Genomic DNA, 24,140 nt, shown 5'->3' with positions numbered 1-24,140 from the left:
CTAGCAGCTTCAGTAGAGCAGCAAACCTTCTTTAAGGACCAGTTTCATCCTGGACAGCAGCTGTTTGACCCACGATCCCCAGGTAGAGACCGAAATATAGTTTCTACCCTAAAGCCTCGCGAGAACTGAACCCTGCCAAGCACTCACAGTAACTGTCTGGAGATGGTTCCTTCTAGCAACATGCCACTACCTATCTATGCACTTTATGTTTGTTTAGAAAGCACTGAGAGGCTGATTCATTGAGTAAAATTTGTGATGGCAAAAAAACAGAATTCAAATCACAACATTCTGAAATGAGAGTCCATATTCCATAACATTCCGAATCATTTTGTGTCTCTTTGCTGTTTATTTGATTGTCTTTGTGGTTCTTTTGAACCTCTGTTTCTTTCTGTGTATCTTTGTGGCCATTTTGCAGATATAGTTATGATTAACAGTTCGTTTTAAATCACTTCATGTATGGCATATAGACAATTTTCCATCACAAATCTAAATTCACTGTCCATTTCTTTTGTAATTTTATTGATATGTCAGTTTCAAAAATGTGGAAATCTATAATAGAAAGGAGAATTTCTGTAACATTACAGTTGTTGTTTTTTAACCGTGTGTGCCACTAAACATGAAGTCTATTAAAATAAGCAGGGACAAAATTAACTTTACTAAAAGTTATGTTTGCAATGTTTTTGATTTTTACTATCAAAGCATGAAAGGTTCTGGTTCACAGAGGTCACACTGAAGCAAAACATGCCACCAATGAAAAGATGCTTTGTGCGGTGTTTTGGTGGAGTCTGGTTGTGTTGCAGAGCAGCTCTCCGTCATCACGAGTGTTTGTGCAGCAGAACAGTCGGCTGGTTGAAGATGAGTAATCAGGTGTGATGAGGTTATGTCACCACATCACAAATGTTACACAACCCACCCCGAGCTTCAGAGACGGAGCAGGTTAATGACGTGAATCCTCATCACATCTCTGATTATTGCTTCTAATTCCAACAAGTTTAGACCCTCAGCTGATCAACTCCTGATTTTCCTCTAAATCCAAGGATGTTTCATCTCCCTAAATTTAACTATCTGGTTTGAGTTTATTGACAAGAACTCAAAGTTTTGTCAGTTTATATCTAAAAACTTTGTCAAATATGTTCAGTGGGGAGTATTTAACTGCTGTAACGGTTCATTTCTCTGAAGATTCGAGGATTTTTCTTTATTATCTTCTAAATTAAAGAACAAAACTGAACCCAGCACGATGAAATCTTCAGTCACTGTCCTGATGAAAAACTAATCATGGTTCCACAAAACTTTCAAAGACAAATAGTGTACTTTATGACATACTATAAATGTTCTCATCAAAAAATCTGACCATATAATTACTTTTTCTTTATGGTATTTAACAAAAATATGTTATTTTACCATTGTTGCTGTTATTTGAAAAATAATGTACATAAAGGGTGAAAAAAAAACAATTTTTAAAACTGTTGTTAAATTATAGATAACTAATAAAATCTGTGCAGGTATGTTGCATGTTTACAAATTTAAGTTAACAAAAAATGGGAAAAAATTATCAGAACTGTAAATAATATCATCAAAAATCTGTAGAATTTACAAATAATTTCTGGGACAGTTTCACAGTATTTAAAATGATATATATATATATATGTGTGTGTGTGTGTGTGTGTGTGTGTGTGTGTGTGTGTGTGTGTGTGTGTGTGTGTGTGTGTGTGTGTGTGTGTGTATAAATATAAATAAATAAATAAATAAATATATATATATATATATATATATATATATATATATATATATATATATATATATATATATAAATTTGCAGAGGAACAGGAACATTATTTCCCCATTTTTAAAAAAGTATTGTGGCATGTTTGCTGCCAGATTTTCATGTTTTTGTGCTACAGTTCAGCTTTATATTCTGCAAGAACATTCATACAGATAAATAACTGCACCATTGTGACAGTCAGTGCATCATCTATTATTGGTTTGACCTTTAGTTTGAAGACAATACAAGTCTGGTTTCAGTTTTTGAATGGAGTTGACATTTCATTTGACAGATTTCACTTTTGATTAATCTGCCGTGACTTTATGAACTTCAGTATTTCAGATAAACTGAGGTCTGACTGAAGAGGAAGGTCATTGTTCTGCAGATTCTGGCTGAAAGCCCACAACAGAGGAGGGGGAGACGGCAGTGTTCCCCCTCCATCTGAACATAATGAGGGAGTTCTGCGTCATCATGTCAGTGAATGAAGTCATGTGATGTGGCGGCCTCACACACGTTTTCTGCACGGTTGGTCAGCAGCGACGCAAAACACTGTAATGATTGTAAAGAGCCTCCGAGGTCACACATTAATTCTGCTGCTTCATCTGAGGATCCTTTTAAAACTTTTACTACACAAAAACACTTTGTCAATATTTGAATTATAGTTTGACTCTCAAAAAGAACCAAACTTAAACATGAATGTTTGTTTTCCAAAACCTGCACAGTGATTCGACTCCATTCAACACAAAACTGCAACAGACAAAAACAAAGACAAGAAACAGACCAAAAAAAACCCAAAAAACACAAAATGTAGACACAAAACAACCAGAAGATGCAAAACAACCAGTTACAAAAAAAAGAAACTGTCCAAAAAGGCAAAAATGATCACAGAGAAGCACTGAACAACTGCAAAATAGGCAAAAAAGATAAATAAACAACTACAAAATTGCCAAACAGACACAAAAATGACAATAGAAACAACACAAGATAACCAAAAGGAAACCAAAATGATCACAAAGACACAAAAGCAACGCAATTACCAGAGACAGAAAGGACTCAAAGGACATAAAATGTCCAGAAAGAGGGTCTAAATAACCACACAAAGGACAACAAGAGGGAAAAAAAACATTAAAAAAAGAAACAAAAAATATGATTGGAAGTCAAAAAATTGACAAGACCCAAAAACACAAGATGGTGGTCTAAATGCAACAAAAATGAAGACAAAGGCACAAAACAATCACAATTAGACCAAAATGTTCAAAAAACGACCCGAAAGAAACACAAAAAACCCACAAAATGCCCAAAAAGACACAAAAATGATGACAAAGAGACAGTAAATAACCACACAATGGGCTATAAGGCAAAACCACCGAAAGGAGAAACAAAACAACTTTAATAAGATGCAACGTGGCCACAAAATGCCAACAACATTTGCTTGGTGTGCCCTTGTTAACCCTGTGCAGATCTGTTCACACTTCAGTGAAGATAATGGTGACAGCTGTTTCTGTTTTGCACTGAGCACATGTTTGTCCCGGTTTCTAAGTCAAACAGTTCCTCATCATCATGGTTCTGATATTTCTGACGCAGGGAAAAACTTAGTTACATAATAAAATAGTTTTTTATGATCTGGTTATGCTTTGTGGTTATTTCGTGACTCTTTGTAGCTCGTATTCTGACCAAGACAGAAGTGAAATCACCTTAAAATAGCCTAATAGGGTAGTGGGAGTTAGAAAGTAGAAAACTGTCAAACACTCAGTCCTGAATTGACAGATAGTTACATGTGATGATACATAAGCACTGAAGTATATTTTACAAGTCCTGCTTCTTATATTAAACCATTTTTTAGCATTCAACTGGTCTTGCAGCTTTGACAAAATCCATAAAAAAAGAATATGAAAATGTGCAGTTCATTCAGGAATGGTGTGCTATGTCTTTGTTAGCGATTCGCTGTACGGTTTGTGTAACATTTGGGGAAATCTGTGTTCAAATTCCCTATTGAAATTAATAGGAAGTTGGCCAGACAACTGACAGAAGTGGTGTAGAAGGAGAGAATTAACCAGGAGAACTTCAAAAACAAAAACAGACAAACTAACAGAGTCAGTATATACTTGTGAGACTTTTTGTAACATAGTTGACATTTTTACTGTTTTCAGGCCAAAAATCAACATGGCCGCCTAAAACCAAACACCACATGGCATTTTTACACAAAGATTCTTCTAAATATTGTATATACACAACTGACTAAAATTGTAAATTATTTATAAAGATATTGCAGTAAACCTGTTGACGTGATAAATCCACACTTGACTCACACACTACTTTATATTAAATAACTCAGAAAGCCTTGGAGTCTTTTCTTCAGGAGGAAATGACATCATGTGGAGCAGGTCACGAGATCTGGAATTAACACACTTCCTTGAGCTGTGTTTTTGTAATGAGCAATTTCGATGAAAGTGATTTCTCGGAAAGAGATTAAATTTGTTACTTTCCATACAAAACTTGATATATTGCCCAAAAAAGAAATATCTGTCATGATTATTTTGACTTAATAAAAAGAACACAATCAAAAAAATGTTTGAATCAGCTCATTTTATTATTGTTAAGCTAATAAGAATGTGGCTGGTATTAAATTTAGACAGTTATTTAGTTGACATTTTAGTGGTATACAGTATTTTTTTTATTAAGAAGTGATTGTTTCCTTAATATATATAGAATTTTTGAAGACATTATCATAAAGAACATAAAAAGACAGTAGTAGTAGTAAACTACCAGGAAACACAAGACACGAATGAGTGACTGAGCTAAGAGACAGCAGAGCAGGCCCGGGGTGGCTAATCGGGAGAACCGGGACAATTCCCGGTGGGCCGGTCTGATGTTTGGGCCGTGAGTGCCGGTGTTCAGTCATGGCACTGGGTTGTTTTTATTTTGTTTTTTTTCAGACGCACCGTGACGTAACACGTTCGTGCACACGGTCAGAGGTGTTTGAAACGTAGACAATCACCCAGCTGCGCTTTAAAATAGAGTGCGCGTTTACAACGCTTCATACGAGGAAGCCGCTTCGTGGGGCATTCAGGCACACGTCTTAAACTAAGGAATCTATCTTCAAGTGTTTTGGGCAAATTCAATTAAAAATTAAAAAGTAAAAAAAAATGTTCTCTGCAAATTTTACCAGATTGTTGTTCTACACGTCCTCAACTACCTCTGGTGTAATTTTCAACTTGTTTCACTGTAACATTTTGGATTAATCTGTTGCTGAAGTTACAGACCACATGCAGTATAAAACTTGCTTTCATGGGCAAATTAAAATATTAATTAAAAATCAAAAACATTTTGTTTTCTGTGACTTCCACCAGATTATTGTTCTACATGTCCTCAACTACCTCTGTGGTAAATTTCAACTCATTTCACTGTATCATTTTATAGTAATCTGTGCTTGAAGTTATCCACAGTATACAGTGTAAAACCTTCTTTCATGGGCAAATTAAAATATTAATTATAAAACATAAACAAATTGTTTTCTGTAACTTCCACCAGATTCTTGTTCTACATGTCTTCAACTACCTCTGTGGTGATTTTCAATTTGTTTCACTGTAGCATTTTACAGTAATTTGTTGCTGAAGTTACAAAAAAAAGAGCACAAACGCATAATTGTTTAGCAAGGGCACTAAAGGCTTCACCTGATTTGTTGCGGCTTCCCCTTACCAAGCCTCGTAGCCGCTGAGAGTGTGAGGTCAGGTCCTAGTTACCACAGGGGTAGTTGAGGACATGTAGAACAAGAATCTGGTGGAAGTCACAGAAAACAATTTGTTTGTGTTTTATAATTAATATTTTAATTTGCCCATGAAAGAAGGTCTTACACTGTATTCTGTGGATAACTTCAAACACAGATTACTATGAAATAATACAGTGAAAGGAGTTGAAATTTACCTCAGAGGTAGTTGAGGACATGTAGAACAATAATCTGGTGGAAGTCACAGAAAACTTAATGTTTTTGATTTTTGATTTATATTTTAATTTGCACATGAAAGCAAGTTTTATACTGCATGTGGTCTGTAGCTTCAGCAACAGATTAATCTAAAATGCTACAGTGCAACAAGTTGGAAATTACACCAGAGGTAGTTGAGGACGTGTAGAACAACAATCTGGTAAAGTTTGCAGAAAACATTTTGTTTATGACTTCTTAACTATTAATTGAATTTGCCCAAAACAGTTGAAGATAGATTCCTTAGTTTAAGACGTGTGCCTGAATGCCCCACGAAGCGGCTTCCTCGCTTTACCGTATGAAGCGTTGTAAACGCGCACTCTATTTTAAAGCGCAGCTGGCGTGACCGCAGAGGTCGGTAGAAAACTGGTTAAAACAAGCCAACAGCAGAAAAAACTGTTTGTGGAAGATGTTCTGCTGCTCCGCCGACAAATAAACCAACAGTTATTATATCAGAATTGATCCAAACGAGGAGAGCAGAGTCTCAGCTGCCTCCTCCCATTGACTGTATGCTTCCTCCATAGGATCTGTCAAATAGTCCAGACCAGACTGTCAATCAAGTAGCCCCGCCCCCTTCGCAAAACTTTAACGCTCTATAAAAAAATCAATATTGATTTATTTTAAGATCGGCCATCTGATCTCTCATTTTGACCATGAAAACTAATGAAAAAACTTTTATATACAGTCTATGCACTGTACTCTGTTTGGCTCCACACTTGCTGATGATCACTTCCAGTCTCAGAAAATGAAAAAATTGACCTTTTTTCGTTTCTGTATCTTACCAATTTTATTTTCTTGCTATTGTAAATATAAAACGAAAATCAAAGCATTTTTAAAATTTCATTAGCAAGTTATGTTATACTGTGAATAACAAACTTGCAGACAACAGTGCAATAATTATTCTTTATTCATGAGCATTAGATATCTGTGAACACTAATTTGCTTGATATTTGATATTGCAAAAAAGGACATTGTGATGTTGTAAAGAATTCTGTTGGACATTAGCCCTTTAACTGATGTTCTCATATTTGTGAGATTTAAGTTGTGATGGAACCGTTTCCTTGCAGAGGGAAAAGAGATGATAGTGATTAGAAAGTGCAACACCTTTAATTTTTTAAAATTTAATATTTTAATTTCTTCTTTTATTTCATTTTTAAGGTTTGGATATCCTTCAACAATAATTTGAACAGAATATAGATTCTGATATTGTTGTAAAGAATAATGTTGGAGATGTGCACTCATGTTGGAATAAATCCTCATTGTGAAACAACCTTTACTTGCACTGAAATGGAAATATTTTAGAAAAACACACTGAATTACAAGACAAGGCTAGAATTACATGATTTTAATAGTAGTGATCTAAAGTGGGCCGGTCTGAGGCATGAAAGTCCAGGGCTGAAAATGAGTCCCACTCCGGCCCTGCAGTAGAGTCAAAAACAAAAACAAACAAACAAAAAAAACCCTACAAGGGAAAAAATAAAACACTTAACTGCCAGAGCTGGGTGGGACGGGTACAAACAGGAAAACCAGATTTCCTATGTGGCAGCAGGACTGATCCAGGGTGGAGAACAAGACAGAAAACCAATCTGAGTATGTTTTAAAGACAATAGAGGAGTAGGTGATTGGTGGCAGCCAGGTGGGGCAGTGTCTGATCAGGTGCTGCCGATTAAGAAGAAGCTCTGGAAGCAAATCTGGGCCTAGGATGGGGATCCTCACAGGTCGAAACTTTAATCAAAGTTTAAACGGGTCACAATGTTTTGAATATTATTCCTCAGAATCTGTGTTTTGACATCCACAAAATGACCAATCACAAAAATGACCACAAAGAGACACAAAACAACCACAAACAGATGCAGAACAACCAAAAAGTTTATTGTTCTCTCACAATAAACCATCATCCATCCTCCTGAGACTCAATCACTGATTCCACAAACTGTAAAAAAAAAAAAGTCTTTATTACCCATGAGTGTAAATCATGAACAGTTTAGTTGTTTTACAGATTTTTTCCCCTGTTTTGATACATTGTAGGCAATACCTAGAAATGTAAAATCACAAAAAAGACCAATTTACACATTGACAGTAAAGAAAAACTGTAAATGATGTCTATAGTAAAAAAAATGCATTTTTATAAATATTAGTTTAATTTTACAACGTTCATATTGCAGATACTTGTTGTATTTTTTTGTGTGTTTTTTGAATTTTTTTGACAGTTTTTGAATGTCATAGTATTCACTGTTTTGACACATATTTTCAAGCTGCCAGATTTGAACAGGTTTTTTTTTTGTTTTTTTACAGTGCATCACAGGTGACCAGCGACCTCATGTGACCTACATGACGAGTCTGAAATAGACCACCTGTCTCTTTGTCTCTTTCAAATCCTGTTTTAACCCGTTGCTCTTCCTCTTGCTGTAAACTCCCCTCTGTCGTCTTCTTCCCTTTTTTTCGCCTCAGCGGTTGAGGATCAGAGCTGGAGGTGCTGGTCCTGAGCAGAGACGGTGGTTTTCCTCCAGCTGAAACTGAAACTCCAGACTTTCAGAATAGTCTCTGCAGCAGGTGACGATCGGCCTCGGGCTTCGTCTCTCAGCCGACGGTTCTCAGAGAAGAGTAGCTCCTCGCCTTCTGTGCTCGCAGCAGTGGAGTCTGAGTGTTCACATCTCTGGATAAGACCGTCCTGCCAGCTCGGCGGAGGTGAACGCTCGTCCATCCGTAAACCACGCAGTTGAGGAAGCCCTGCGAGGCCGAGGTGACGGCCTGAGGACAGAGGACACACTGAGCTTACTGCTGGGACACAAACTCACGGCAGAAACGTCTCTAAACTGTGACTTTGCCTAGATTTTAATGAAGCTTTCCATCAGCTCACATCTCTGAGCTGTGATTCTGCAGCAGAGACTCATTTTAATCAGCTCAAAGGCTTGAAGTGGGAAATGCAACAATCTGGAGACTAATCAAGATAATAAATCGAGTGCATCTCCATTGGAAGTCACTTTTTTCATTTTAGACAAAAAGAAGCAAGACTCTTGGTGGAAAAGACAACAAACAAAACAACCAAAAAATTACCAGAGACACAAAAACTACTACAAAGAGACAGAAAACAACCACAAAATGACCAGACACAAAAATGATCACGAGGCACAAAACATCTACAACATTACCAGAAATGAAAATGACAACAAATGGACACAAAGCAACCACAAAACGATCAAACATAAACAAAAATTATCTCAAAGAGACATAAAATGACCACAAAAAGACAGAATAGATCACAAACACACGCAAAACAACCACAAAATGACAAAAGAGAATCAAGTAATGATCACAAATAAATACAAAACACCTTCAAAATGGCCAAAAAGAAACAAAAATGATGAGAAAGAGACACAAAACAATCACAAAATGACAAAAGAGGGGGGAAATGGCCAGAAATAAATACAAACAACTACAAAATGGCAAAATGAACAACTACAAAGTCACACAAAATGATAAGAAACAGCAATAACAAGACACACAAAACAAAGACAAAATAAAAAACAGAGACACAAAAAATCATACATGCAATAAAAACAACCCAAAGAGACTGAAAGTAGCAAAAATAACCAGAAAGTCACACAATATGATCACAAAGAGACATAAAACCACTCCAAAGAAACACAAAACCTATAAAAAGAGATGTCAAACAGTCAAAAAAGAACAGAGAGACACAACATGACCACAAAATTAAAAAACAAAAACAAAACAAGAATATTGTCATAAATACTTCATCCAGATGTTGTGTTGCGATTGTTTTTCTGGTTGTGTTGCTGCAGACTGACCTGTGAGATGTAGAGGACGACTCCGGCATCACCAAGACCCGCTGAAGGCTTCAACAGCCGCAGGAACGCCAGAATCACCGCTGAGGACACACACAGACACACAAACACTGTCAACTCTGCTAATGTGACACAACAACAAACACACTGACACACTCCAAGTCTTTGTTTAGCTCTATGCTTCAGCTGTTCTAGTTCTTTAGCTTTGTGTAAGCCTCTTGAACGCTTTGTTTCTCTCTTTAATTCCTTGTTTGCCTCTTTGTTTAAATCTTATTTTAACTCTTTAACTTTTTATTTAACACTTCATTTAACTCTTTAAATCTTTGTTCAAGTCTTTAAGTGTTGAAACGAACCTGGACCCCAGCACAAGACAAAGATCAGCGGGTACAGGACCATCCGACGGTCCATCACACGGAACGAGACCCGCTGCTCGTTGCCGAGGTAACCGTTGGAGGCCACAACTCGCCTGTAAATACTCCGAGCTTTTATCACGAGGACCTGCAGCGGGAAGAGGACAATTAATTAGAGCGAGGATCAGCTGCAGGAGTACTCACATCATTTAAAGTCCTACCGAGTGGAGTCACGTCAAGTCTCATCGAGTTACATCGCATCAAGTCATGTTACTGTCACTAGATCTGTTCCCTCCAGAGTCAGGATTCAACCAAACTGAATTTACAGATCATTTTAATGGACAGTTCTGTGTGTTTAGCAGATTTACTACAGTAAAAGCAAAGGATGAGCACTTCAAAGCTCAAATATTAGGTCAGAGTCAAACATTCTGTAACAACAGTAAACCTTAGTCATGGCACTAGGACTATTTTGAGGAAGTTTTCTTGAGGTAATAAGTGGAGAAGTCCCATATGGTCTAGCGGTCAGGATTCCTGGTTTTCACCCAGGTGGCCCGAGTTCAACTCCCGGTATGGGAAAGATCATGTTTGATAAAGAAAAAGGTGCATCAGTCTATCTGGGGACACAAAATACTGATGCACCTTATAGTCCACAAAGAGGACCAACTTTTCACAATCTAGAACAGAACCAGCTACGTATGTGTTGGTGACCACCGATGTTTGCAGTGTAAAGACCATTGAGTCACAGCAAGTAATGCTTTGACTCTGAGTCAAAATGTCATCAACTCTTGTCAAGTCTCGTGTCGCATCAAATCGTCTCATATTATGTCACACTGAGTCCTGTCATGTCGAGTCATTTCATGTCAAGTTGTGCTATGTTGAGACGCGATGAGCCACATCGAGTACCTTGATATGATTTTATGTCAAAATAGTGTCAAGTGTCAGTAATGTCATGTCCAATTACGGTGAGTCACACTGAGTCACATTACATCAAGTCATGTCACACCATGTTAAGTCTTGAATATTGAGTTAAGTCACATCAAGTCATGTCATGCAATGTTGAATCACTTCAAGTCTCATTGAGTGATGCAATGTGACTACGTCAACATGACATCAGCTCTTTACAAGTCACACTGAGTCACTTCATATCGAGTCATGTAATGTTGAGCTACATCGAGTCACGTCACATCCTATTAAGTCGTGTTACACTGAGTCACATCAAATGACAAAACGTGATTCTATGTCAAAATGATGTCAAGTCTCATCGAGTCATGTCGTGTTGAGTCGCGTTGAATCATGTCAAGTTATGTTACGTTGAGTTATGCCATGTCAAGTCACATCATATCGAGTAATGTCTCGGTACACATTATGTCAAATCACATCAAGTCACATCGAGTGAGGCGACTCGATGTTAAAATGATGTGAGATCAAGCCGAGTCACGTCTCGTGTGTACACTCACAGTGATGCTGAGCAGCGTGAACAGGAAGGTGGTGAGGAAGACGCTGATACGATAGTGGTGCAGCATGCTGCAGGGTCGCATCATCGGCCGGTGCTCCGAGTTCAAGTACAGAGCTCCAGTGTGCATCAGCAGACACCTGGTGTCAGTACGGAGCACCACAAGGGTCAAACAAAGAAAATAAAACAAATCCAACATTTTGACTGAATGAAACAGACCTTGATACAACCTTCATGCCTTTTTCAAACTTTCCAGATAAATTTATCTTTCATGTGTGTGAGCAGGCTCAGGTTCCCTCCTCACCTGTAGGGTTCACTGAAGTTGGCCTGACAGTGGCTGATGTTTCCTTTGATAAGCACCGGTGTCATCAGCAGCACCGGGAACAAACTGAAACACAACAGAGGTCACATTTCACCTGTCAGTACAGATGTGCTTCAATAAATTACATCCAGGTAAGAGGGACATTTCTGACAGGAAGACAAACATCACACACTCACCCTGAAAGCACCGCAGTGATTTTCCCTGCTGTACTCACTCTGTTGGAAAACTGCAAAACGGATGCAGAAATATGATTTAACAGATTTGTATTCTCACAGAAATTAAATTAACAGACTGTCTCATTCTAGCTCGTTTTCATTCGAGTGACACTTTAAGAATTCTGCCTGTTTGCACCGAGTCAGGCAAAATCCCCCTTAGAAAACATTGATCAAACTCAAAAAATGGAGCAACAATCCAAAAAAAGAGGCCAAATTACCATAAAAAGATACAAATCAACAAAGGAGATATACAAAATAATGAGAAATACATGCAAAATCAAAAGAAAGAGCCAAAATGAGCACAAAGCGTGATAAAACGACCAAAAAGACACAAAAATATGCATAAACAGGTCAAATCAAGTATGCATAGAAAAACAGACAGAAAACAGTCCAAAACTGACAGAAACAACCACAAAAAACACATATTAACTATATAAAGGCATAATTGTAGGAAATGGAAATCAATGCTAAAGACAAATCGAAAATGTGCCAAGATGGAGGTGACATCAGTGTTTATTTCCATCCATGTAGCGTATCAACTGCACTCATGATGATATGATACGAACATGAGGAACTATTCCTTTAGCTCCGTGTTTGGAAAAAGCTAACTCAGTTGCTCAAAATTAGGGTGACCATATTCTGTTTCTCTGAAAAGAGGACACACTTCCAGCTCGCGAACGAAAAATTTTCAGTCCCCCCCCCCCCCATTTTTAGGGCTTTTCCGTGGGTCAGGGGGCTTTCTGTGCTTCAAACTCAGTTAAACAGATATTCTGAATTCCCCAGAAAAGAACACTTTACCTGGATATACAGAAAAATAGCCCAGAACACTCACAAACAGTTGCTTTATAAATAATATATTTATTAATTTAAAGCAATTCTCCTAAACAATATAATCAGTCACATACAAATATGGCATGCTCTAGTCTTTAATAGTTATTGACTCAAGTTGTGTAGGAACACATGTATTCAGATGTTTAACAAAATAAGAAATAATCATCTCTCTTAAGTCTGACACTTATACCTTAGTTAGGAAAAGTGAGGTAGAGTACCATTCTTCAAAATAACCTCCCAATTATCAATTATGTAAAAATAGAAATAATGCCTCAAAATATTAAACAAAAAGAAAAAAGAGAGGTTAGCCTATTCTTCAATGTTCAGGTAGCCCATTCTTCAAAATAATGTGTGTAATGGCAAATGAAAAAAATATAGAAATAATGCCTCAAGTCAACAGTCTTTTTTCCTTCTTTTTCCTTTTCTTATTAGCCACAGAGACATAAGTCCCAGCTTTGCAGACTGTACATTCTGCCTCCCATTTACGACCCGGACGAAAACAGGGGTACTTTTTCCGCATTTCATCAGTGAAATGACATTTGCGTTGCGGCATTTTCTTTCGGTTCGAGTGTTCTCTCGCAGTGTGCCTACCTGCCTGTCAGCCTGCGAGGAGTGAGTGAGTGTGGAGCGCCTCTGTACTGCTTTGTGATCCGAGGTTCGGCTCAAACTCCGCCTCTCAGAGCGTGTTTCCAAAGGAACCATTCAACGTGAATGATAAATACACTGGTCTGTGACGCGCTCAAGCTAGGCAAGATCAAAAACCCGGACATTTGAAGGACTTTATAAACGCCGGCCGGACAGGCCGGACAGCCTCTCAAAAGAGGACATTTCCGGGAAAAAGAGGACGTATGGTCACCCTACTCAAGATTTAGCAGCAAAAAGCTGAACAGTGTCTCAACTGTAACCTCTGAACATTTAATCCAACAAAAGGGTTCCAAATGCTGAAAAAATACTTTGTCAGACTTGGAAGGGAGGATGTGTGGTGGAAGATGAAGCACATACAGAACTACTGAGCATTTGTGGCTTCGTGTTTGTGCTGTTTGTCCCTCAAGGCCACCGTACTGCAGGTGTGTACCTGTACTGAGTATCCACTGAGGCAGCTGTAGAACTTCTCTCTGATTCCTTTGTACAGGTTCCACATGTAGTTGAGGGTGTAGAGGAAGGAGGCCATGTAGAGAATCTGGAACACAAATGGTGAGAATTTATCCAACAGACCCTTCGTCTGACTTTGTGGACATCAATAAACTCAGTGAGCAGACGGAAATGAAGAATCAGCAGCTGACCACAGGGTCGCTGCCTCTCAACAATACATGTGGGTCAGGAATGTTTCTGTCCTGGTTCTGCTGCTCTATTTTTTCCCCAGAACTGACCCAGTTCAGGATCAGCTCTGAACCGGGTCGTCTGGGGCAAAGAACCCAAAACACCAGGAGAAGGTGGATGGGGTGACTGCAGTTAGTAGATCTGTTCCCTCCAGAGTCTCAACCAAAACAGAGGATTTTATCTGTGGTGGTAAGCAGCAACATTTACCACTAACACTAGGAGAGTGAAGACCAACGAGTGTTGCCTTGATCAGGGTCAACTTATATACAAACACATCAAAAGGTCCTGACGGGATAAATCACAAGTTCTGGTTCCCTCTGTACCAGCAAGAGTAACAGTCCCATATAGTCTAGCGGTCAGGATTCCTGGTTTTCACCCAAGCGGTCCGGGTTCAACTCCCGGTATGGGAAGGATTCTACTTGTTTATAGTATTAAATGCAAAATTCTGCTCAAGGAGAAGAAGGGAAATCCAGACATTTGCTCTGTTTAAGGCCCGTTAACAGACATTCAAACCGCTCAGGTTTAATGAAAGATGAAGACAATGCTGATGAGCTTCAACTTCATTCTGTCAAACCAGGAGTTCTGACTGCCAACATGTCCTCAGGGTTCATCTGTCTTTGTGAGAATTTACTGAATCGTAAATTGATGCTTCAGTTCATCTGAGGACACTTTTTCTGTTTTACAATGAATGTAGGTTCAGAGAAAACCAAGTAGTGCAGTCGATTATTGTTTACCTGGAAGCTTTTAGCATCTTAAAGACCAATGAGTGCCAGCTTCTAGCTTTCATTAGGGTCAGCTTAGATACAAACACATCAAAAGTTCTGAGTCCTTCAGTATGTGCACTAGTAACAGTCCCATATGGTCTAGCGGTCAGGATTCCTGGTTTTCACCCAGGCGGCCCGGGTTCAACTCCCGGTATGGGAAGGAACTTATTTGTTCACAGCATTAAATGCAAAATCTGCAACAGGTAATCAGACCTCTCCATGTCAAGATTCATGGTTTCTTCAGGAATAATAAAATAAACATGCACAGAATCTCTGATCTCCAGTGTTTGATGCAAATAAGTACTTCTAAAAAAAACACACATTTGTTTAATATAAAGCTACAAACAGATTAGTTGAGCTGAAACTTTTGTTTATCAATTTGAGGTCTTTAACACAAATCAGGAAGCAGTTAAAACAAAAGAAAAATTTAACAGGCCACAAGTTCTGCTTTTCATAGCGTTATTCGTCAATAGATAAGCAGATATCGTTTCACTAACTGTTCAGAAACACAAAATCCCCTGTTTGTCCATCATCCACTGTCTTGTTTATAAATGTTTTCTGACACATACGACTGTTTGGCACATTTTAAATTCAACTGTTTGTCCATAAATGCAGGTTTTCCACATTTTGTTATGACTCTGGTTTATCTGAACTCAAGATGATCTTTAAGACAAATACAATTATATATCATATCTGACCAGTTTTATGATGTCATAGAAGGAATTTTACGATACAAGCAATAATAGGAATAAACTGTAGCTTGTACACATCTGAATTATTATGTCAAATATGATGTTATGGCAGTACTGAAGTGTTTGGAATGAAAGCCAGCATTCACACCTGTACCACCTGTAAAGATTTATGAAAAAGACAGTTTTAATATTATTAAAGAGTAATAATACTAATGATGACACAGCAGTTAACTTCTACAGAGCTAATTTGCATTAATCCCCAGAATTGAGGCTTTCAAAGACTCTAATGCAGGTTTATCTGATAAACATGTGAAAATCAGCTGTTTTAAAATGGAAATTCAGGTTGCTTGTTTCATTTCCAAAGAGGAAGCTGAGATTTTCCAGCGGTGAAGCATCTCTGTGGCTCAGTCGGACTAAACTCTCACGCACCGGTTTCTCTTGAGGAAATGAGAATTCTTAAACATCTTTAAAACAAATTTTTACAGAAAAAGACCCAAGCTTTCCCCTAGAAACCTGCAGACAGTGACCTTAAACACACCACAGTTGATATGAATGACACAGCATGTTTAACACTATGCCACTGGGATCGACTTCTTACAGTTTGGACCCGACAGGAAACAAGTGAACTGGGCACTAAAACCAACAAATGTAAACCAAATCTACAACGTCTGTCTGCCAGAGCCTTCAAAAAAACAACGAATCATTGACTTTCAAAAAAGCTGAACAGAACCTGATCTGTAAACTATCGACAGGAACTATATGAAAGTCTTCCTGCCTTCAGCTTCCTGGGTAAACATATTGATAAAGAACATAATGATAAAGATCTCTCCAAGCGTCTCAGAAAAAACACTACGCAGGAAAAGCTGCTAATATCCAAACACTCACACTGAGTGTCTACTAGCACCTTACTACCCTATACACTTTATATTTATCTATAAATGCTCTGTGAATGTGAAATTGATTCATTTGTAGTGAAACTTGATGCGAGAATCGAAGGAATTCTATTCTATTCTATTCTATTCATAACATTCCAAAATTCAAATAATGTTCCAAAATTCAAATCCTACTATTACAACACTGAATTGAAATTATCACATCCCGAAATTGAAGCCCAAACATCCTGAAATTTGAATCATGACAATCTGAAATTCGAATAATATTCTGAAACTAGAAATCATAACATTCCAAAAACTGAAATCATAACATTCTGAAATTCAAACCACAACATTCCCAAAATTAAAATAATAAAATCCTGAAATTCAAATCACAACATTTCAAATTTTGAATGCTTACATCCCTGAATTCAAATCTCAACATTCTATAATTTGAATCATCGATCAGAGCGAAGGCAGGAGTTGCTGATGGACATCTACGAGAGCAACCTGCTGAAGCACATTAAACTGAACATTAGCTCTGCTGTATGTTTGTTTTTGATCCCATGTTGATTTTAACATACTCCAAATAAACATTACTTCAAATTTTTTGAAGTAATGTTGAAACAATTTGCAAAAAGTAGTTGGTTTTCTGGATTTCAGGGTGTGTTGCTGTGTTTCCTGCTCCACAGTGTGAAGGTTGTTAAGATAAAGTGTCCACTAGATCCAGCAATTTCCAGCATCCCATTCACTGTCTATGTGAAACACACATGCAAATTTGACGCAGCGTGTGGAGGTCCACCGCATCGCAAAACTTTCGTCAAATGTCTAAACTGGCCATCGCTAAATGAAGACAAGGACAGATTCAGCAACTGTCGATTTCTCGATTCAAATGCTTTCAGAAATACTTTTCGCTGAAGTATTTCCGAAAATAAAAGAGAAAATTGGTCCGACGCATCTGCCAGACTCAAACTGAAAGCTCTGTCACACACATAGTGGCCCGCTACAGACCGACCACCAAGCAGTGATTTTCAGATGCAGAGCGTTTACATGAGAGAAAAAACGCTTCTAGTGGATATGTAGCTTCACTCTGTCTAGGAATACAGCAGAGTTATGTGGGGATTGGCACACGTTTGTCTGTCTGTGCGCAACATTACTCAAAAATGGACCAACGGATTTGGAGGAAATTTTCAGGGAAGGTCAGAAATGACACAAGGATCAAGTGATTAGATTTTGGCAGTGATGCAGCTTATAGTCTGATCCACGGATTCGTTAAAGATTTCTGTATCATTGTGAAATAGCGGTAAGGCGTCACTGTAACTATGACAACAAGCCTGTTGACGATCACATGATTATGATCCTACTGCAAATCGACCGCTGTGGACTTATCAGGACTTATCATCATACGACAACTGAGCAGCCTTGGTGGAGTACTGCACTCTCTGAGTGCTTTTCTTGTTGTAGCTCTGTGTGTTCAGGTTGTAGCTCTGTGTGTTCAGGTTGTAGTGTTGTGTGTTCAGGTTGCAGTGTTGTGTGTTCAGGTTGTAGCTCTGTGTGTTCAGGTTGTAGTGTTGTGTGTTCAGGTTGCAGTGTTGTGTGTTCAGGTTGCAGTGTTGTGTGTTCAGGTTGTAGCTCTGTGTGTTCAGGTTGTAGTGTTGTGTGTTCAGGTTGTAGCTCTGCGTGTTGAGGTTGCAGTGTTGTGTGTTCAGGTTGCAGCGTTGTCTGTTCAGGATGTAGCTCTGTGTGGTCAGGTTGTAGCTCTGTGTGGTCAGGTTGCAGTGTTGTGTGTTCAGGTTGTTGTTCAGGTTGCAGTGTTGTGTGTTCAGGTTGTAGCATTGCCTGTTCAGGTTGTAGTGTTGTGTGTTGTGTGTTCAGGTTGTAGTGTGGTGTGTTCCGGTTGTCGTGTTGCATGTTCAGGTTGTAGTGTTGTGTGTTCAGGTTGTAGTGTTGCATGTTCAGGTTGTAGTGTTGCATGTTCAGGTTGTAGTGTTGCATGTTCAGGTTGTAGTGTGGTGTGTTCAGGTTGTAGTGTTGTGTGTTCAGGTTGTAGTGTTGTGTGTTCAGGTTGTAGTGTTGTGTGTTCAGGTTGTAGTGTTGTGTGTTCAGGTTGTAGTGTTGCATGTTCAGGTTGTAGTGTTGTGTGTTCAGGTTGTAGCTCTGTGTGGTCAGGTTGCAGCGTTGTGTGTTCAGGTTGTAGCTCTGTGTGGTCAGGTTGCAGTGTTGTGTGTTCAGGTTGTAGCATTGCCTGTTCAGGTTGTAGTGTTGCATGTTCAGGTTGTAGTGTTGTGTGTTCAGGTTGTAGTGTTGTGTGTTCAGGTTGTAGCATTGCCTGTTCAGGTTGTAGTGTTGCATGTTCAGGTTGCAGCGTTGTGTGTTCAGGTTGTAGCTCTGCGTGTTGAGGTTGCAGCGTTGTGTGTTCAGGTTGTAGTGTTGTGTGTTCAGGTTGTAGTGTTGTGTGTTCAGGTTGTAGTGTTGTGTGTTCAGGTTGTAGCATTGCCTGTTCAGGTTGTAGTGTTGCATGTTCAGGTTGCAGCGTTGTGTGTTCAGGTTGTAGCTCTGTGTGGTCAGGTTGCAGTGTTGTGTGTTCAGGTTGTAGCATTGCCTGTTCAGGTTGTAGTGTTGCATGTTCAGGTTGTAGTGTTGTGTGTTGTGTGTTCAGGTTGTAGTGTTGTGTGTTCAGGTTGTAGTGTTGTGTGTTCAGGTTGTAGTGTTGCATGTTCAGGTTGCAGCGTTGTGTGTTCAGGTTGTAGCTCTGCGTGTTGAGGTTGCAGCGTTGTGTGTTCAGGTTGCAGCGTTGTGTGTTCAGGTTGCAGCGTTGTGTGTTCAGGTTGCAGTGTTGTGTGTTGAGGTTGCAGTGTTGCGTGTTGTTGTGTTACCTGCTCCACGGTGTGCAGGTTGTAGCAGTGTGTGCTGAAGCTGTTGCAGCGTTGTGAGTACAGAACAGCTCCGATCAGCCAGCAGACGGCGAGCAGCAGGTCGGCCACACTGAGCTGGATCAGAGGCTGCAGCTGCAAACACACACTTTTATCATGTCACAGTGCACACAATACATGACACACATCCACTGTAAGCTGCATACACACATAAACATAGTCATAAACTGCAGCAATTTAACAGATATTTGCGTCATTAAAAAGAAAATGTATGTATACTAAGGCTTAAAAAATGATAAATAATAATTTAAAAGAAAATTGTCAAACCTTTTTCAGATTCAGTGCATTTCTTTACTGTATCTGATGGTAAACTGAATATTTTTGTGTGAACAATAATAAAATAAACTGACCTCTGGCATCCTGCTGAGTCTCTGCAGCATCACACAGATGATGATGGAGCCGGAACCCAGAATACTGCCAATATAATCACATAAAACTTCATATCAACATATAAACTGAGTTAAAATCACACAATCATGTTTAGACGAATTGATTTAATCGTGTAAACCTGCTTCTACAGTGAATCCAGTGTGAAAGATCTGCTTCATTAAACGTGACAGACATGAAGAAACGAGCTCTGATCAAATAATTTCATGCTGATGGAACTTTTTCTTCTTCTATTGTGTTTTTGCTGTGACCTCTGAACTCTCAGCTTTTTCCCATCAGCCCCTGCAGCGTCAATGAGCCAGAAATTAAAGCTTAATGTGCTGAGAGTCTTAATTAGAAGAATATGAGCCGACAGTGAGTTTCTAGAGCATCAAGGCAGTTCAGAGCTTCACATGGAGCAACAAAACATGTAAAAAGATGAAAAACTGTCTAAGATGTGCAAAATTTACTTGAAAAAATAGAAAAAGGAATTCTGATAATGTATAAAATAAATAAAAGTAGAGACAACTTTAGATATAATAGAAATAGCAGACAAACGCATTCCATTGCTTTCTATCAAGTAAATATTCATTATTACGAAACAGTCTTGCAGAATGGCTCATTTTTGCATAATCCATTGTAGGATAATAAATATTAATGCATTAATTTGTTCAATATAACCTTATATAATTTTAAATAATGCATTGTTTATTTGTTGATCATATTCCCTGTGAATTTGAATCTGTTAAGTGTAAAAAGTTATAATAGACTGCATTTACTGCATTATCAGTAAATGTAAAATAAATGAATAAATATATTTAAAATAGTTTTAAAAATTTTTATTGTTACAGATAAAAACCAAAATAATGCAATGTAAAATATGCATCGTAAAATTATTTGGGAAATCTAAGATTTAAGATAGAAAAAAAGATAAAATTACTAGAATAAGATTTAGAAATTCAAAAAAATACAAAGCAAAAAATGTAAAAATACAAAATACAAAAATCAAATATAATTAACATAAAATTACTAATATTGGAAAACATAAAATGTAATAATAAAAAATACTGAAATTATAAATATCGAAATTCTAAAATTTGAAAATATTTTACAATTTAAAACATAAAAAAATAATTGTAAAATATGCATTTTAAAAAATTAAGCACAAAAATACAAAAAATACACAAAAAACATTTCTAAACATTAAGCTGTTCAAAATGTAAAATGTTAGAATTCTAAAATGTTCCAATTAAAATAAAATCTAAATAGTTTTAAAAACACAATGTGAAATATTAAAATTATAAAAATCTAGATTTTTAAAAAAATGTGGCTGATTTGTGTGTTTCTAAATTATTTAAAATGGAAATCAGCAAATTCTGGGTTTGCATCTTCTTACATGTGAATATTTTCTGGTTTCTTTCTTTCTCTCCAACTGTAAACTGAACTTCGTTGGACAAAATAAGACATTTGAAGTAACAGTGAGCCACCTTTTTGTTTGTTTGTTTTATTTACCATTTTCTGACATTTGTGGACCCACACAGCTGATAGATTCATCCAGAGAATAACTCCTGGTTGTAGCTCTCCGTTTATGTTAGATAAAGATAGACGGTAATAATCAGACGACACTGAGTGAGTCTGCTGTGTTTTCATCGAGTGTTTGCAGTGACCGACCTGAGCAGAGCCATGACCAGCTGGATCCACCTGACGGCTTCATACACCTGCACACAGACACAGTGAGTTCATCTCTGCTGCTTAAAGCTCCTCATCATCCACAGCTCTGAGCTCTGAGCCCACACATTTACAGGTAATTACTGAAGAAAGTCTCACGGTATCATAAGTCATCTGCCTGCTGTGGTGTTCGAGTTGTTTTTTTTGGGGACTATTTTCAGCGGTGGATGAATCCACATGTGGTTCTGCAGTGAAACTCCAGACTTCCTGTGATTGTGCTCAGTCATTATGAGCTGCAGATGTGCAGAGTGAAAGAGTCACAAACAGAGAAGGTGAAGCTGAAGCACGAAGACGTTTCTCAGTCTGACTCTCACACTCTCCAGTTATTTTTCAGACTCATCATTTTTGTCCTCTCTGAGCTGAAGTTCTGAAACTGAAAACTAAAACTGAAATGAACGAATGCAGCACTTGAAACATTCAACAGCAAAAACCGAAATGGGACTCCTCACTCCCCTGAGACGTCGTGCCTCACTGCTGCACACGCTCAAAAAAACAGTCAAATAAAAACAGAATTAAATAAATAAAAATACAAAATATATTAATACACATAAATACATTTAAAACATATGCATAAAATATACAAACATAACAATAAAATAAAATACAGTCAAATCTATTCAAACAAATAAAAATAAAGAACAAAAAATGTTTAAATAAAAGAATACATCAATAAAAACGTAATAAAAATACTACAAGTAAAAATAAAAAAGTAAGCAGACTTGAAAATTAATTTGTAACTATAAAAACAAAACTTAAAACAATTTTGAACAAAAACAGTAAAAGTAAAGAATAAAGACATAACATTTACAACTATAAAATATAATATTAAAATAAATAAAATATTAAAAACATAACTATAAATATCTATTCCTTTGTTATGCATAAATAAATACAATGCAAATAAAAAAAATACAAACTAAAATCCATAGAAATAAACACATAAATGCATGAAACTGTATCATACGTCCTGAATAATAAAAGTTTAGATAAAAATATATGTGATGAATCATGTGAAGTCACTTTTTTAAAATAAACTCTTTGTGTTGATTAGAAACTGATGTTAGACTCTCAGATTAGGAGGATTTACAGGAACAGAACCCTATTTATTGTATATTTCTACTCCTCGGGCTGCAGATGTTTTGCAGATTAAATAACAAATATTTAATCCTGATCATTATTGATTCCATTGAGAATTTTTAAAGCATAATTCATTTAAATGGTCTCCATCTTAACAACATTAAACCCATCAGTGATCCAGTATTATTTCTAAATATATTACATACATAATATGTATGTAAGTATAGTATAAACTGACCTGGGTCCAGTCCTCGGCTCCGGTCGTGTTTTTCTCTGAGCTGTTGGTGTAAATCTCTGCAGGCGTCATGATGAAGAAGCTCTGAGGTTGATTGAAGTCAAAAAGAAGCTGCAGATCTGAAGTAGAAACATGCAGCAGCTCAGAGTTTATATTCTGCTCTGATCTCACTACACTGACCCCTCCTACTTTTATTTGAGCCACGCCCACTACCAGTTTAACCACACGTTGGAGCTGGATCAGAACCAGACTGAGGACTAATGATGTTTGTCTTCAGCGCCACCTGCAGGACAGAATTCAGTTATTTAAATTCAGGAGAAACGGATTGCTCAGTGCCACGTGCTTTGAAACATTTCAGCTTATTAATACTCCCAGTTTAATTAAAATGAAATACATTTTTAACTAAATGTTGAATAATTATGCTATACAATTTAATGGCAATGTTATAATACAAGAACATATTTTTAAAATCTAAAATGTTATAAATAAATAAAAACTAATAAAATAGTAAAATAATAGTAAAAAAACGTTTTTAAAAAAATCAAATAGATAAAAAATAAATGTAAAATCTTAAAAGAAAATCCACAAAGTACAGAAAGACTAAAATTCTAAAATATACATTTAAAAGATTCTAAAATCTATTTGTTGCTCGAACATTAAACTGATTTTACTGCTGCTTAAAACTCCAATGATTCTTATTTTAGCTCCTACATGTGACCTGTGAAAACTTCGTTTAGATGCTGTCACGTTAGAAAATCTAATTAATGGAAACATTAGTCTGTGACAAGTCACACTCATCTCTTGTTTTAAAGAGTCCAAATAACACTGAATCTGAGATTTATCAAAGTTTTGTTCTTTACTTTAGCTAAAAAACTTCTTAATAAAAAAAATACTGTTAGCACCATAAGATTCTTTACATTTTTTTTTTTAACATTTTATATTTATTTGTCCTTCCATTTGAACACCTTTCTTTATGTATTCATTTTATCATACTACTTATCTAATTATTTATGCTAAATTAGGATTATACTTTGGTTGAACAGGAATCAAAAAGAAATGTGCAGAATACATTTTTTGGTTTAAACTGATGATCAATAAATCAAACTGAGCTGTTCTATAAAACTGGTTCCAACAGGCAAAAACAGTCACTCCGTGGCTCATTTTCTCTCATTTTTTATGCCTACTTGGTACCAAACTTTAGAGACTAAAATGTTGAATTGACTCAGTATTTCAATTTCAGTGTTTTCTTTAGAAATGTAGTTTAGTGCAACTATAAAGAACCTCAAACTTGAAATAAATTGATGGTAAACGGATTCAGCGGACAGGTTTTGTCCCCGTCTGTTGGCACCACCTGCTGGTGGAAAACAAAACTGTCTCACTTGATTGTTTTAGGAGAAACAGAACAGACTTACTGCTGTTATGCTGAGTGGAATCT

The 24,140-nt window shown here is 37.2% G+C and overlaps 1 protein-coding gene and 3 non-coding genes across 4 annotated transcripts; 3 read left to right on the top strand and 1 right to left on the bottom strand.

The window, feature by feature from the left end:
* Positions 1–7,592: 7,592 nt before the first annotated feature.
* On the bottom strand, positions 7,593–23,087 carry tmem116 (transmembrane protein 116). Its single transcript, XM_022194200.2, has 11 exons — positions 22,709–23,087; positions 21,337–21,383; positions 19,650–19,713; positions 19,243–19,374; positions 13,794–13,898; positions 11,849–11,898; positions 11,655–11,738; positions 11,355–11,490; positions 9,901–10,045; positions 9,551–9,630; positions 7,593–8,492 (listed from the first exon to the last, which is right to left on the bottom strand). Exons 1-11 carry the CDS (start codon positions 22,775–22,777, stop codon positions 8,322–8,324), a joined length of 1,083 nt encoding a protein of 360 aa, XP_022049892.2. The 5' UTR covers positions 22,778–23,087; the 3' UTR covers positions 7,593–8,321.
* Positions 10,402–10,473, top strand: trnae-uuc (transfer RNA glutamic acid (anticodon UUC)). The gene has a single exon. It is a non-coding gene; the product is annotated as a tRNA-Glu (tRNA).
* On the top strand, positions 14,377–14,448 carry trnae-uuc (transfer RNA glutamic acid (anticodon UUC)). Its single transcript has one exon. It is a non-coding gene; the product is annotated as a tRNA-Glu (tRNA).
* On the top strand, positions 14,891–14,962 carry trnae-uuc (transfer RNA glutamic acid (anticodon UUC)). Its single transcript has one exon. It is a non-coding gene; the product is annotated as a tRNA-Glu (tRNA).
* Positions 23,088–24,140: the final 1,053 nt, after the last annotated feature.

The sequence above is a fragment of the Acanthochromis polyacanthus genome, chromosome 12 (assembly GCF_021347895.1).
Source record: "Acanthochromis polyacanthus isolate Apoly-LR-REF ecotype Palm Island chromosome 12, KAUST_Apoly_ChrSc, whole genome shotgun sequence".
NCBI lineage: Eukaryota > Metazoa > Chordata > Actinopteri > Pomacentridae > Acanthochromis > Acanthochromis polyacanthus.
The sequence above is the reverse complement of the archived record's forward strand: the minus strand, read 5'-3'. Positions and strand labels throughout refer to the sequence as shown.